This window comes from Bombus flavifrons, chromosome 4, assembly GCF_040668555.2.
Source record: "Bombus flavifrons isolate JBK064 chromosome 4, iyBomFlav1_principal, whole genome shotgun sequence".
Classification (NCBI taxonomy): Eukaryota; Metazoa; Arthropoda; class Insecta; order Hymenoptera; family Apidae; genus Bombus; species Bombus flavifrons.
In genome coordinates, this window is record NC_138445.1 from 12,678,844 (window position 1) to 12,695,667 (window position 16,824).

At 48.7% G+C, this 16,824-nt stretch overlaps 1 protein-coding gene across 2 annotated transcripts in view; it reads left to right on the forward strand.

Annotated features, from left to right (window-relative positions):
- Window positions 1-16,824, forward strand: part of vn (membrane-bound neuregulin protein vein) — a 198,524-nt gene that overhangs the window by 150,245 nt on the left and 31,455 nt on the right. For both annotated transcript variants that reach the window (XR_011172800.1, XM_069110959.1), the window contains one exon: window positions 6,775-6,883. Coding sequence is in view for 1 of the 2 variants with exons in the window: in XM_069110959.1 (XP_068967060.1) it covers window positions 6,775-6,883 (109 nt within the window). In the remaining variant the exon portion in view is untranslated. The remainder of the gene's footprint in view (window positions 1-6,774; window positions 6,884-16,824) is intronic.

A 16,824-nucleotide genomic window follows, 5' to 3' on the forward strand; every position in this document is an offset into this window, starting at 1 on the left:
GAAGTATAGTGTCCGATACGGAGGATTCTGTGCGGTCCGACAACGGACGAAATTTCGCGTCTACTCGCTTGGACGCTCGGTGTCCAAGCTCGCAGAAGGAGATCGCAACTCGTTATCGTCTCCCGCCCGCATATCAAGCTCTCCCGTCCCTGTGGATTTTCCAGGAAATTCAAGCGTGTCTCCGCGAACAAAAGACGGTTGAAAGCGTGTACACGGCGCAAGACATTTTCTGCAAACGCTGGCTGCAACGGTCGTCGAACGAATTCGTAAAATCGAGAGAACAACAAAGGCGGTATAACAAAAATCTTTTGTCCGCCGGTACTTGGCTGCTGGATAAATTGGAAGCGCGATAGCGTGGCGAGCAGACTGTTTGATTACTAGGAAAGGAACAAAGCGGAAACGTGAATGTGATTTGAAACTCGCGAGAACCTGTCGATGCTCCGGTGTGTACCGCGAGAAGGGACAGATAGAAATTCATGGTGGATCGACGCGTCGAAAGTGGAAGAAATACGATATCCGGCAGAAACGAGTTTCAAGAGAAAGGAAAACGGGCGAACGAAAATTCGAGCAATTTTCCGCCTCTGTTCTAGAGATTGATCTTACGTCTGTAACCCTTTAATCTTGCCCGTGCTGCCTTTGTGGTCGACGGTGTAAATCGCGTGGCCCATTCCGAACCAAAGGCAAGAGCTAACAATCCCGCGAGTCCGACTAAAAGAGAGAAACAGGCGATCGCGATAACCGGGCAGTCGGTGAATTTGAAATTCCAAGCAGAATCGAAGATTGTATTAGCCGGGGTCAGCAATATCGCGCTCTTATTGAATCGTTCTCCCCTGCCGCGATACGAGTGAATACACGCGGCGGATGTCTGAAAAATAATCTAAACCGGATCGTTGATCGGGCCAGCTACCGGATTTGCGATGTTCTCGAGAACGTTCTGGTGAGTATTGGCCTGGTCATATCGAGCAGACGTGCCCATTTTATGTGCTTTCACTCTGTGTGTGTCTATGTGTGTTGCGCTCCTCTGGTATTCTTATAAACCAAAGTGTCTCCGAAAATTCAAGCAGAACGGTATTTGCCTCGGGAAGGCTCGCAGAAAAATGCCATTCAAAAATCTCTCCGCTGACTGACAGATTCAAATGGGGAATTCGAACGTGGCGCAGATTGGAGGAGAAGAAAATTTCCGTGAGTATACAACGTTGGTAGAGAAATTGTTGCAAAGGAAGAAAGACTGGCGAGTAGAAAGGAAAGCTAAGATCAAAACTAAACGGTGGATAAAATTTCAGAGCCAGAGGTTTACGAAGCGCGGCGGAAAGCGACAGCGCCTCGAGTTGCATCGAGAAGGGGATACTCGCGCTCGGCCGGTTGTTTCCGTTGATGGAAGATTTCTCCCGTCGAAAACTCTTAGTTCTTTCTCTTTGTGGCGAAAATTCTCTTTGCGAGAATACTCGTTCCATCCTGTGGGAAGAGACGCTCTTAAAAAGACTCGCGAGCAATGGCCTGGTCGGGCGATGGTCTTATCCGTGAACGCGCGATACGTCTGCCATAAAACTTTAACGAGGATGATGTAAGGGCGCTCCGTTCTCTTCGAAAATTGCGCTCTTTCGCTTATGAGTGAAACACGAACGAAACAACCGTCTTGCAATCTCTTTGCAAACAGCCCGCAAAACGATTGCCATGTACCTGAATCTTACCAGCTTCGTACAAACCCGATTTTCGCTGGCTCCTCCGCTCGTTCGCCTTCGATCCCGCCGAGAAGAAGATGAACAGACAGAAACCTAGATATCGTCGATGATGTTAAAATTTCGTATCCCGGAGCTACGTCGTAGACATCTCATAAGTCGGCTCGAAAGCGTCGCAGCAACAGGAACGACGTGCTCTCGCTCGGTAGGTTCCGCGACGTGCGTGTGCGAGGATCTGGTCTCACTCTCTCCTCCGTCGTTTCTTCTTCACTTCCGCGGGACTCTTCCTTTTGCACGGTTTGCTAGATCTATTCAATTTACTTTTTCTAGCGACAGGAAGGAATCTACCCCAACAAAGGGAAAGAACGTACGGACTAGGAGCGAGAGGGTAAAGACGGTCGCAGATGGGGCACGAGCGGCCTGAGAGAAGGGATGGAGAATTGCAGGTGAAAGAGGGGAGGAGAATTTCGCTCGGTAAAGCATCACGTGGAGATCCGTGGACGGTGCTTAAAGCTCAGAGGGTCCTTTGAAACTTCACAATTTCATTCTTCCAGACGTGGACGAGCGCGATGATTCCGCAAGGCTCTCGTCCGGATTTTTCTCTCGCTTCTTTGGAAGGCTACTTTTTTCCTTCTGTCTCAAAGGACACCGGCGTAGTCACGTAACCCGAATCATTTTACCCCGTTAGAGACGTATGGAACGCGCGAAACGTCAGCTAAAATCCACTTACGCGATCCCGTAGCGTATTAGTCGTACGTCGGCGAAATACGAAATGATAAAGTTCTGCTCGAAGACGAGCAACAAAACCAGTCGAGGGCACCGATTTCTCTCGGGATGGGAATGGCCGCGAGTCGATTCGTTCGTCGCAAGCGGTAACAGTCGTTGCGAGAGCCAATAGAGCGGAGCAGCCTCGCGTTTGAAACACGATATTTGGAAACGCAAATGGACCGACTCTGGACCGTGTTCAACGGTGTGAACCGTACGCGTGCGCGACCAGCCGAGCCGCAAACCATCGCGAACAGATATATTAGGGCAATTATATCCGACTTAATTACGTACCGCCTCCGGTCCGCACCTATTTTCGAACACTGCCGATGCAAATTAGCGTTGGATGAAAGCGCGTTCTCTCATCTTCCGGCAGCTCGAACACCTGTCCATCGAAACGTTGCCTAAACGAGATAGCAGATTTTTCTTCCATGCTATTCGCACTCGCTGTAAAAATATAAAGATATAAATGGACCACGCTCGAAAAACTTTCATCGATGCGTCAGTTTGTTCTAACTAAAATCATGTAACTTTCGTTCGTCGTATTTTATCCGTGTGTAAAAGTGAGGTTTCGTCATCCTGAATAGATACCGTAATTTTCCGTTTTGGAAAAATTATTTTACTCGTTTTATTCGCGGAACGTGCAACGGGGAACATCAATGTGCCTAACGGCGCACTTTGTGATGTAATTGGAACAACGTTTCTCGACGAGAACAGGTCGTATAATTTGGTCTCCCGAATTTTTTTTCCCGGGTGTCTCGCGGTTCCGACAGCACCGCGACCAGAGCAGATTAAAAGTTTCATCATTTGGTCGGCTTCCGTGCGGGCCTGCTCGAGTTTTCGCCGCAATTTTCGGCGCACGCTCGAAGAACGAACAACTCGTATTTCATACTTGAAATACGAGCACAGAGGATGGGGCAGAAGAATCCAGCGTGTTAGCCTTAATTAGCGCGCGCATGTGCAGCCAGTTAGCGCAGATAACTAGAATAGATTTTCAAAACTAATTCTCCTGCCGCTAAACGCGTTCATCGTTCAAGCAACAAGAACACGAGAGAGAGCAAGCGTGGCTGGTTGTCGTATCAAAAAGTTACACAGCCCGCGAGCATCGTTGTATTAAACGGGGGAAAAAAGTTGTGACACGGGAATTGTCGCGACAGGTACGATCAAAACGCGGACAAAGGCCGGTTGAAACGCCAGATCGAAAAAAGCCCTGTATCGATGTCAAAAATTTCAACACTCGACCGTAAACACGTCGAAGAGTGACGTATCAACATAGAGACTCGCGCGTGAAGCGAAACAGCTGGTCGAGGCTATCTAAACGCATCCGCGACACCGATTGATGTTACATCGACAGGGATAATGGTATTCAAACAATGTTACACGCGTCAGAAACAGCGAACGGTAAAACTGTTTGTTACCGAGAACGCTTCGCTAACTATAGCGGCTCTCTTAATGAGAGATAATTCTATTCACCTGGAAAATTCGTGAAATAAACGCACGACAAGCTTGCCTCGACCACTACGCACTGGTTACCTCTTGATCGAAAAACACCTCTCGCGTAAACGTTAATTTACGAGGCGTTTAAAGGCCAAAAAGAAGAAATATCGTGGAAATTAATTTAGAAATACCAGTAAATTTCTGGGGTGATCTATGGCGGTAAAAAGCTTGAAGAATACAGCGATGCTGATTATGTCGCACATACGCAAGTAGACAAGCTGGAAATCTTCCCATTGAGTTTCATTGTACCTTAACAACTTGCTCGATCTAGTTACCAGCGACGCTATTTCCAAATGAAATTCTCGACTTTATAGGGAAAAGTTAAGCAGCACGTTCGCATACTTCAGGGCACTTATTTTAATGATTCTGCCCTCGCTACAGCTTCGATTCATCAGGGGAAAAAATCGACAGACGTCGGTACCGTAACCAGACGGCGCACCTATTCACCGAAAAGCTGTAAGTTATTTGAGAGGTAGAGCAAGGTAGAGAAATTTGTTGGAATTTCCAGAGATTGAGGTTTTCTCGCAACTCGCGGTCCAAGATCGACGCCCGGGTAAATGGATGCCGTCCATCGTGGGATCTTTTGGTCGCACACGAGTACCGGCAATCGTTTTGGAAAATTCTCGTCGCACGATTGAGCCATGCAAGAGTAGATTTTGCATGGCAAGGCACCGACGATATTGGAGTGGAAGGACGAGCGCCGCGAAATTTCGAGATACAAACCGGTCGGTAAATCGAAGAACCTCTCGTTTGTCGTGTTCACGGCGACCGCGACATCCTGGCTGATAAGCTTTCCTATTTTTCGCCCGAAAAAGTTTTAGCGTTTTCGTCGAATCCCGTAAACGCGCGCAAAGTCGCATCGCACAAGCCAAAACGGAGAAACGAATTGAAACGCGACTGCTGTCGAACCAAATCGATATAGCCGCGATTCAAACTCGATTCTCGCCTCATCTAAACTTTTCTCCTCTTTCGTTCCCGCCGTTGTTAACCCTGTTTCGCGCGACGAACTTTCGCATTCCACAAGATTGCTACAGAATGTTTTCCGCACCGGCGAGGAAGAAGCTCGCGCCACCGGCAGAGAGATCAAACTTTCGCGATTCGACGCTGCCATCGAAAAACAAGGAAAACGACGAAGCCAGTCTTCAATTAACTCCGGATCCCGGCAGCATAGGTAATTCTCCACCTCTCCCTGCACCTTTTCGCTATGAATATTCTTCCAACTAAATAAAAAGGACAAAACCGGGATCAAGGGAAATCCGGTGCAATTCGAGTATCTCGTCGCTTCCGCAAAATAACGCGATTCGCAACTGCAATTTGTATCCGATCTCTAGCAAAGGGAAGCCGGAAACTTTGAAACGAGCAACACCGGTAGAAGATTAAAATTTCAACGCGATCTGCCGTTTATGCCTCGCTCTAATCGCCTCCTCTCGATAGCGCAAAAAACTGAGCTACTCTGACCGCGAAATGTCTTCAGCTTGTTAGGAATTTAATGAGAAGAAATGCGTTGGATGAGGTTAAAACGGCGGCGGATAGTGGGTGAAAAAGCGAGAGAGGATAAAGCCGGCCGTACAAGCTACTCGAGAGCTTTCCGAAGTTGAAGCTGCGCTCGGTAATACCGGTCCGAATGGTCGAGTACTAATCCGAGTGTAATAATGGTGTACGCGCTTGCAAGCTCATCGCACGAACGCGAACGCGCTCTCCGTCTCGCCACACCGCGCCACGTCGCATTCTGCTGCTTCGGACGCTATTACTCCGCTCTGACCGCTCTGCACGCTTTCAAACTCATTATACGATTTTTAATACATTGCACACGGCCGCTCTGTGCATGGTTCCCGCGGCTCTTTGCTCAATGTTGCTCTGAAACTGCTCTTTCGGGATTCATCACTGTGTCCGGTGCCTCTCGCGAAACCAAAACCCCAACGAAAGAACTGACGCTGTTCGATGATACTCTGTGCTCTCGAACGACTCGCCAACGACGTAGAGGTCAAGGAATCATCGATTTTCAACACGTTGTCTACACCAGCAACGATCCGATACACCAAAAGTATGGAAGATTGTATCACGTCATTAGAACGTATTTCCGTAGCAGATGCATGCAAAGCAATGATTAATCGGTATTCACGACGAGGCGCAAGATAGCGGCTAGATTCATTATGCATTACGGTTTGAACAACGACAAACGACAGTGAGGAATTACGGTCTGCCGCGGCATTACGCGGCTCTCTGAGAAATTTATAGGTTACGGTCCGGACGGATTCGCCAACGAGAAATCGGCCAAGCATTCGACACTCTGTTGCTCGTGAGGCAGCGATTCTTTGGTGTCGCGCGTCGTTCGATTTCTATGATTATCGGCAAAGGGGTAAACGGAACGGGAAACGACGAGGAGAAAAGGGGAGAATGTTTTAAGCTCTTCATAAATCCAGTCGTTTCTCGCATCCTCGGCTTTCCTCCTTAGCAGCCGTTCCATTTGCATACTAAAGACTAATCCGCATGCAGGCCGATTGAAATGAAAATGCACGGTTTCGCCCGGAATCCACGATCCACGCTTCGCGAGCGCGAATATCATTTTCTCGTGCGGCGGACAAAGCTTTAGCAGCAGCGCGATTTAATCGCGCGAGTAAACGAGGCCAAAGCTCGCGATCGTGTGAAAGTCGACGATGAAAAGAAACGGGATAAAGAAAGAAGGAAAAGAAGGGAGGAAAAATGGCGAGAATAGAACAGGGAAGCGTCGTATCGACGAGGATCAGGTTTAGGGTCGCCGGAAGAGCTCGCGGAATTTATGCGCATTCCGTTCCCAATGCTGACGAATATATTTTCTCTGATTTTGTTGCAGCGACAGCGGCCTGGCCGAGGCAGGAGCAGCCGTGTCCGATAGCTGGAGACTTCTGCATGAACGGTGGTACCTGCCTGTTTTTCGAGACCGTCGGTGAACCAGCATGCAGGTGAGCGAGCATCGATCGGTATTGCTTCTGCATAATTGACCGTTGTCGCGTTCCGAACAAACAACGCGTCGTGCCCCCATCCACCCTCGCTCTTTCCCTATTTAATATTTCGTTAACGAATAACGAGAGCAGCCTACCATCGTTATCCACGATCCGTCGGATTATCAGATCTATCGACCCGTAAGAGGTAATCGCGGGTAAACGAGTCACGTTTCAACATCCACGAGGTTCCTCGCCTATCGGCAACACACTGCCGCTCCAAAATATTGAAACAAACGACTGCGAAACGCTTTTCCCGTGTTCCCTTCTTCCTTCCTTCGCCCGCAAGACGGAAATACAAGCCAGCCGAAATTGAGTTTCACTTCTTGTTATCCTCTTTTCTCCGAACACCTACGGCCGCCGGGACGGTGCAGCGGATGAGATTGCGAAGAGGTCGGAGGAGATTTCGCGGCATGTTTGTTACCGATTTCGTGCAGCTCGCCAGACACGTCGAGTCTACTGACCTTTCGACCACTCGCGTTTCCTCTTTTTCCGTACCATTCGCACTCCAATTGCAATTGAACCTTTTCCTTCTTTTTCCGTCGCCCTCAACTTCCATCTCTTCTTTTCCCCATCCATTAAAGAAAACACCTTATTCTCGTTTCTCTTATATTCTATTCTCTCCGGCTCTGCCATGCCCATCGTTTCCTTTTTCTTTATTTATCCACCTTCTCCTCCCCGTGCTCTCTCGTTACCGGAAAAAGGGAAGCTGTCTCTCAGGAGGCGGCGGACTTTCGCTAATCAAACTGTTTGCCCGTCGCAGGAATTAGAACGGTCATCCGCGTCTGCAATTTCGGTTATTTACTGCTTAGACCGCACATCCCGGACGTTTTTCCGCCTCTTTCTGCTCCTTTCGAAATACCAGACGACGGTGGATGCCTTTCTTTCAGGGTTGATTCGAACGCGTCGATCGAAAGGCGAGAGGGCAAAAGAACGCTCGAATGAGAACTTCCCTTGGGGTGGAGAAAAAATGAAGGCAACACGGTTGGATCGTTTTTCATAAAAAATTTCTTTCAGGTGGAAGCCTGCATTTTCACGTTCATCCGGCGCGTTTTACGCCCCTCTGACAGAATTCGTAGCCGGCTTCGGCCGAATTTTCCTACGACCCGTTGTTGGTGCGATTTTATCGGTTCTTTCGAAAATTAAATTTCCCAAGTGGCCCCCGTATTCTCGCGCCCTGGATCCAGTCGATCGATCGCGCATAGGTTTAATTAAAAAAGTTCCACTCCCGATGATCGGTGATAGTTCCGCGGAATTAGCCGGTCGATTAATCGCGAAGGAACACGTTTTTTGGCGCGAGTTCTGCCAGTTCTTTCTGCCGGTCGAGTTACTTCTGTTCGTGTTAAAAATCACAGCCAGAAAAAGCAAGGGAGAAGGAAGAAGGGAGAGAGAGAGAAAGAGATAGGTGGAAAAAGTTGGCCAATATCAAAGCAAACACTCGCCGAGGCAACATTTCCCCCGATTCTGGCAAACACTCGACTCGTTAATTTCAACGAAACGAGTGGAAATGCGAGGCGGGACTACTTGCTTCTGCGAACCTATACGCGTCGCTATTATTCCAGCGACGAGGCCAACTTCCTGTCGTTTCCTCTTCGCTCTCCCTCGTTCTTTCTTTTCTACGCGTCGCGGAAACCTGCAAACGAAGGTTCAACTTCGTCGGACAACTACGCCGCGTGCCACGCCGCGCCACGTCGCGCGAAAAAAAGCACTGCTCAACGGGTGACAATGGCCTTTTTGTCGGTGCGCTTTGACGTTGATTAGCCGCTCGTTAAATAAATTCGAAGGACGAGAAAGCCAAGAAAAAGGCGAGCAGCGCGGAAAGAGAGCGGAGAGGCTAAAGGGAAACACTGTGGTCTATGGACGAGTCTCAACCAACACCGCACTGCCATCGGTTGACGAGGGTTTATTGGCTTTATCGAGGAATCAGGTCGTCCCCGGAGGAACATGGGCCGAGAGAAAAAAGAAACGTCCGATGGAAAGAATGGACAATGGACAAATGAGCGTACAGCGAGCATTGTCTACTTGCATGCAACCAACTAGGGCACAAACAGAACACAGATACACGTTCGTATTCTATTATTCGTACGGCCATGGAAAATGAGTTGCTTCGTACGAGAGACGCGAGTCCCATAAATACGAAATTTTGATAGCGACTCTTTCGCTAAGCGTTAGTTATTAGGTCGTGCGTACGTTTCCACGCGAGATAAAGGATGTCGTTTCGAATTTGCTGAATTGGACCGCCGCGCGAATCTTCCTTCCCCGTGGCACCGGCTGCAACTCTACGTATTCCTTTCGGTTGTTCATAATAAATCACAGCTCGTATCTCGGGAATCCTCGATTTATGGATTTCCAGTGACTCGTCTTTTCGCGGAATAAATTTTCCCTCGCGACCGTGATTTCGATAAACTCGCTATAACCCGGCTCGAAATCGTCGTCGGTAAGAGGCAGCGTTAAAGGGCAAGAGAGGAGGAAAGACGCGTACGACCTACTAAAAAGCGAACAGGATCGTCCGGATCGACGATCGAGAGTGGAGAGAAGAGAGGTCGAGAATGGCTCGCAGGGTCGATGGCCCAGTTTGAAGTCGTACCGCAAAATTCCAGCGCGTAGAACCGACGATAGTCGGTGTCGCGAATCGAGCATCCAGTTTATCGCAGCTGGGTCCCATCGCTGCAGCCTCCACCACCCTTTCCAATCCCTTTCGCAGTCAGCCTCGCGGCACTTCACCAAAATACACGGCAAATGCAAAGCTTTCGCGCTCACCCAGCTCGGGGAGGATGCTCGTAAATCTCGCTGCTCGAGACACTTCATCTCGTACCCTCGATCCATTCAATTCCCGCCTCCACCTGTACAACCTGTGATTCCAGACGAGGACATTTGCCACGAAGACTGCGATATTCCGATATCGAAAGACGCCGAAAACCAAGTGCTTTCTTTTCTCTTTGATTTATTCCACGGCGAGACTCTGTCGCATCTTTTCGCCGATTTCTCATCGGAACGTTTTAAAACGTACGTGACAAGCGAACGAGGAAATTTCCCCCGACCAAGTGAATTTCTTTCGCGGCCAAGCCGTTCAACGCCTAAGTGACAGAGGTTTCGTCGCATAAAATAAGCGCATGGTATTATATGGCGTACTCTTCCCTGCTATTATATGGCGTACATCGATGAAACATTTGGAACGCGTATTTCTATCGAAATATCGAATGTCGGATGGTACAACGGTCGATCCATCGTTGAAGGGAAATTCGACAGCAGAGATCGCCAGAGTAATTCGACAGAGGCCGAAAAACTGACGCGCTGCGATAACGCAATTCGCGACAGATAAGTTGAGCAAAAAACGGATTATTCAAGCGAAACGATCAGGTCGTCCCGACCTGTCTGGCAGGAGCTGCTAAACCGGAAGGAAGGAAGAAAGGACGCGAAGAAAGAGCGAGAAACAGCCTCTAATATCCACTGCTTGGCGCTGTCGACCTCTCGTGCTGGCTTTTTTCTTCGTCGAGTCGTTTCCGTATAACCCTGGCCCATATACGACAACTGACGACCGCGTCTCTCGAATCTCAACCTGCATACGCACAAAAGCTGTCGCACAAAGTGGACCAACGCGACGCATATCTGGCACCGCCCGCTCGCCACCGAATCTCCCCGAATACGAATTCTTCCTTTTTAGATGCTCGTTATTTTAACGGAAAGAGCCGAACTTTTGTATGAAAATGTAGACCACACTACGACATCGACCGACTTCAACGCCGACATTTTCTATACGCTATCGTGCTAGCAGCGACATCCGCGACAGTCGACCGTGTTCGATCTGCTAAACGGATCGATGCGTTTAATCGATGGAGATTCTTAGCGAGATATCTTTCATCTTTGATATCGTCATACCGAACTTAATCTCGAGGATGGATCGCGTCAATGGATAAAGAGACCGCGTTGTAATTTACAGATTCGAAGTGAGAAAAACGAAGGGTTGATGCGTCCGATTTATCCAGCTGCTGCATTGTACGAAACGAGACAAAAGTACGGAGGAACTAAAGGAACCGACTAAAAAGTTAAAATAATGGATGGACAGATTCGCGAGACGCGTGAAGCGTGCATTTTCGGCGTTTTACTTGGCCCATATTTTTCATGAGTTGCAAGGAAAAAAAGAGGAAGAGTGAGCGAACGTTGTCACATCTAATACGACGCTGTTAGTTTGCATTACGTTGGAGCAACGGTTTATAACGCGCCCCCTGTCGTCTCGCTGTTTGTCTTCGCGTTTTTCCAGGGCAAACACGCAACTTCGGGCGAACAGGTCTAATGGAACGGAACAAAAGCGAAAGAAAAAAAGCACGTCCTCGAGAGGAAACAATAAGAATCAACGGAGAAAGCGGCGGCGGCCTCTGAACGACGCTATGGACGTCTTAATAGAACTCGAAATCCCGCTTAGAGTTGTGAGTAAAATGGCATATACCTATACATTTAAATTGGAGTTTTCGTTTGAATTTCATGTAGGCGTTAAATTAAAACCGATGAAAGCTGGCGCACGGCTTCTGCTAGCGAGTCCCGCTTTTCGTTTCCCTTTGCCGCGGATTCTGTTCGCGCTCGTTTGAAAAGGCTCGCTAATAAAGACGATGAAAATTACGGGGCAGATGAGTCTTTTTAAAAGGAAAATAACTTTGCAAGAAGATTACGTCGATGCGGCAAAAGGGACGATCCGCCAGCGTAGTGGCGTAGTATCAAAATTCCATCAACGATTCCTCTTCAAATTTCCGAGCATAATAAGCTCGGTGAAATCGCGACGGTGACGTCCATACGAAACGATAACGACGACGCGAGACAGTGCATCAACATCGGCGAAAAATTAATCGGGTCGCGAGAATTCATTAGTACTCGAAATTCAATTAATCCACTCGTGGTTTCTGCTCGTTTCTGCTCGAGATGCTTCGGCGATTCACGACACGTGGTACGCGGTCGCGTGTCTGCCACGAATAACGAGAGAAAAATGAAACGTACGGTAAAGTGAAATCGCGCGAGTTTACGTGTCTGCTATAACGTTGCCGCTGGAACGCAACGAGAGGAAGCTTCCAGCGAAAGAGCTCGTGCTACGGAGTTACAGGGAACGAAGAGCAGTCAGACATCGGATTCCTTGACGACCGCAAGACGTAACGTGCAGACCGGCTCGGCGTTCAGGGACATTTAACATTCAGACCACGAGCCGGAAACGTTCGAAGCCGATCGGCGATTAGTTTGGCATAGTTCGAACTTTCGGAATGCGATCACCATTCGTTTCCCGGCCGCTGCGTATATTCTCCAATCGTGACTACCGTAAAACTCCGACTTTAATCTCGCCCCTACCCCGACATCTTAGATCCGCGTATTCGAGAGAACAATTTCCGGAAACCGACGGAGAGGAGGACGAACTCGAGCTGTCCTAGTTGGTCCACTGCGATCGCGTAAAACCGCGAAAATACGAGGCGCTCGGCCCCAATTTTCCGGAACTGCCTGAGAAACCACTAGCTTATTGTCTCTTCGGGTGTACCGAGTGCCGACTAAATTCAACGTGTCTGCCGCAGACGGTTTACTACGAGAGGAACGATCAGGCTCCGCATTCCCGCGCGGCAGAAGTACCGTGTCCTCGAAACGCGCGGACGTGGAACCCGTACTTCCGAAGAACCGCGGAACGCGTCGCTTTGACCGAGAAAACGGTTAATGCGCGAACACCGCCCATTCGTAGCCAGTCCTTCGCGTTCGTAATCGAGTGTTCGCAAGAGCGCCTCGAAATGCCGGAGTCGGGGAAACTCCACAGCAGCCCTTTCAACCCCTATTTACAATGCAACGGCCTCCGTAATTTAGCGGGCGAGCAGTACGCGAACCGATAAACGCGCTGCTGTATTGCCTTGCTCCTGGCTTGACAAATACAACGCTTACGCACATATATAGACGCGAGTACGGTTTATGGGGCCACGTAATACTCTCGCGAAATAGTTACAGCTCGTATCGAAACACGAAGGTCTCGCGACGATTTCACCGACTCAATTAACCGCTTGGTAGCTTACTTGCATCGTAACGTTATTCCCTTGAGGTTACAACCGTTGCCGCGGTCTAGATTATTCTTGCCAAGAAAATTTTAATTTTCATACGTGTCGGGAGATTCGTCTGCCCGTTAAAGAAGAGCTGCGTGAAAGTCTTGGTGTTGGTCTTGCGAGACCTACCAATTATATGTGCGCGTTCGTGGTTAACGTAATCTACCTTCTCTGTGTGAATTGCAAACGCTAACACCCTTGTTTCCTGAGCGATGAATACATTAAAAATAATGTCGGCGATAAAAAAGTAATAATAATAATTATCGGAAGGTTGGGCAAGTAGGACATTGTAACGCATAGTGGCACGTGATGATTATGAAAATTTTTTGTCGGATGCCCGATACGAACGCGTCGAACATCCCCATATACCGTTTGCCTCCTATCGTCCCTCGTATCGAACGTATAAATATCGTTCACGTGACACGGTGTACGAGCCCTGCAATTGCGGGAAACACCCTCTAGAAAACACATCGGCTTGTCTGGAAATCAGCCTCTCGTGCTTTGGGCGACATAAATTTCTTCTACGTCTGAGATATAAAAAATATTGCCACGGAAAGGGAAACGAGTTTATCGTTGCGGGAACAGAGAGACGATGGATTCGTAAAGCCACGAGAATTCTGATTTAGTTTGCGGAACGATTCTACCTTCTGCCACGATTTATTCAGGCAATACGCGTGGATTTCTCGACGGTCAGATCCTCCAACTTTAAAAAGGTCCTTTGTTTTTTGTCACGGCAAACTTTTCCAACTCGATCGACGAGAGAAAAGTGGTTTTCGTAAGCTGATTTGAAGGCGCGTTACACCGCGCCACGCTCAAAGTACAAAAAGCTTCGTTAAGCCGTTCGGAATCTCGAAACACTCGCCGAAAAACCGGGCAAATTCGTAGGCAAGATCACCATGACGCCTGGCCACGGAGAGGCGCGTTTCTTTGTGTCTTCACGGGGGTGAACCTCGTTAAAAGTGAATCGAGTCCCTCGTGAAAACTTAAGTAACCGGTTCCTCCGTGCAACCTAATAATTCATCCTGAGGGTTACTTTTCCGTATCTTCGTGTTGAAGGTAGTGATGGGCATTCATGCCTCTTCCGTCTCGAGCAATTTTCTTGCGTAAAAATTCAAACGTCGAAGAAGATCGTAGAATCCGACAGACCTCGATGTTTCCCGACCGAACTGAATTGGAAATTTTAACCAACTTAACGATTAGGAAGCGTCTGAATTTGGAAAATGTAGCAAAGCCTTGAAATCGAATCGGATCGTTTTGAAGCTGTCGCTATCCGGCGGAAGCTCTTTTCAATCTTTGCGTCGTAGGTTGGTTCGACGAAAGGCGAGGTTTTGCAGGTCCAAAGGGCGGCTTATGAATGGGCAATTAATCCACGAAAACCACAGGCACGTCACCCTCGGTGCTTGCGTGCTCCGTTACGCCGCCGTAAGCCACCTAAAATCCAGTCGTCCACCCGCCATCGTACACTGTATTATTCAAGGAGTGCCGCTTTGCATCTCCTCCCTTTCCCTTTATTTCTCTCTCCCTCTTTCTGATAATGATTTATTTAGCCGTGCAGCATACGTAAATAGGAGACACACATTAGCCGCAACTAAGCCGGCAGCCGTATATTCCTCTGGAAAGGGAGCGAGATTATCTTTGCGACTCTTAATGATGTTACGTGATATCTTTACTCGGTCGAAGCTTCGGGAAGAGCTACGGGGTCCGACGCAATGAAATATTGGACGTTCTCTTTGTGTTGTTCCGTTTGCAAATTCACCGCGGTTACCAAGCGACATCTCTACAACTGTGATACGTCCCAATGTAGCTCGTCAAGCGACCAATGGGGATGAAATTAATAAAAGCGCGACGCGCATAAGCGTTCAAATTGCGAGGATCCCTTCATGCCCCAAACAGCCGTACAACACGCCAACTCGTGACATATAATTAAACTATCATCTCCATATTCATGCCGGCCAAAGCAAACTTCCATACTCATCCATATACATTGCTAAACAATTGTCGGTCACCTATTTGCATTTAGGTTACAGTCTTCATTAACCGGGCCGGTGCTCGCACATTAAAAATTTTTATGATTCTCCCTATTCTCCCCTTTTCTCTCTCTCTCTCCTTTCGTAGTGTCGTTGACTTTTAAAAAATTCTCGCGAATCACGCCAAGCTCCCTTATCGATATCGACGTTCTAGCAACCCATTTCACCGCAAAGAAATCCACACATTGTATAGCCTCCTATCGCCTACAGACGACGTTCCCTTAACTGAGAGTGAGAGGGAGAGAGAAGAGAAGCGGAAGAAAAAGGAAGAGAAACGGAACGCAAATCGAAACGTCAGTAGTGAATGGCGTTTCAGTAACCCACTCGATGTACCCCTAACCCGATCCACTTAGTCGACCCCCGGTACGCGAGTCGCGAGGAAATGTTCGACGCGTGTCGGCGACACTCTCTCCCTTCGCCGGAATCGGCTTTACGAAAACTCCAGCCGCTGTGGAAAATCGCTAGGAAGGATGTCGCGAACGCGCAACCGACACGATAAAGCGTTTTGACACGTAAAACTCTGGCAAATCGGCACTCGCGCTCGTTTCCACGTCGCACCAACGACGAAAATATACGCTGGGATGGTCGAACGATGGAAGAGAAGGGAACTACCGGTGCGACGAACAACGACGAAGAAGAGTTACACTCCTGTCTGAACGTGTCTTCTCGCGAAGACAAAATAGAGCTTCTTCTCACCTCTCGGCGTCCCGTTGCCGTTTCTGGTTTCGCGCGAAATCTTTGTCGTCGCTGCTTTTTCCGGACGCGCGGCCAACCTAGACAAGTCGCTTCCGTTTACAGCCTCAAAACTATATCTAACGGTTCTCGCGATTTTCCGGAAGGCACGCGACTAAAATACCTACCATGTCAATCTTTCGACGTTTTCTTTACATTATAACGCGCTTCCTCCTGTCGCAAATATTAATATCAAACGTTCGAATTTATTCCGATTCAGCGACGCAATGATACCAATCGAAAATATCGAGCGAGCCAGTGATTCGAGCGCTGTAGAGAAACTGTGAGAACATCCTCCGCTACATTTTTTCACGGCACAGAGGTGGCTGTGGTGGAAATTTTATTGCGTCGTGGAAAAACGTCGGCCTGGCATTACGGCGCGTATTGATTTCTCCGCAGGGCAGAAAAATAAATAACATAACTGGCAGGGCGAAATTAAAGCCCTCCGCTGAGAGAGGTCGCGCGCGCGTCGATGATTTTGATCGCGTCCGAGGGAAATTTGCATAAAGAACGCGCGACGACTGGCGAACAAACGCAAAGCTGTGAAGCACGAAGTGTCGTTGTCTCGCGTTACAGTCCTGGACGAAGTCGTCTTCTTCGCGAAGAGAAAATAAAATTTGGCCTCTCTGAGCCCGTCGGTCGCGCGGAAGCTCGAATCAAGCTTTTTTTCTCGCGACGCGGTAACACGGCAGACAAGACGGTACCGTGGCCACGGCTAGCCAAAACATTCGAGACTTGATCGCGAGCCAAAAATCTCATCGCACCGCCAAAAAGATACACCTGGCCCATGGTGGAGAGAGTCGAGCCACAGGAAAAGGAGGGAAACGATTCTATTTTTCTCGATCTCACGCCCGGTTTTCGTTCACCCGGCGCAGAACGGCGCGGCGTAACCCCTCGCGCTGCCTCTCGACGTTTCACGTATTCTCGCGTGGCGGTGAATTCGCGCCGCACCGTGTCGCATCAGCCGCGATCAATTCCATAATGAACGCTAGCCTGCTTTCAACCAGATGTCTGTAATTATCAGAATGCGAACGTCCCTCGCAATCGTTCATTCCCCTTTAAAAAATCGATCGCTCTACGGGAT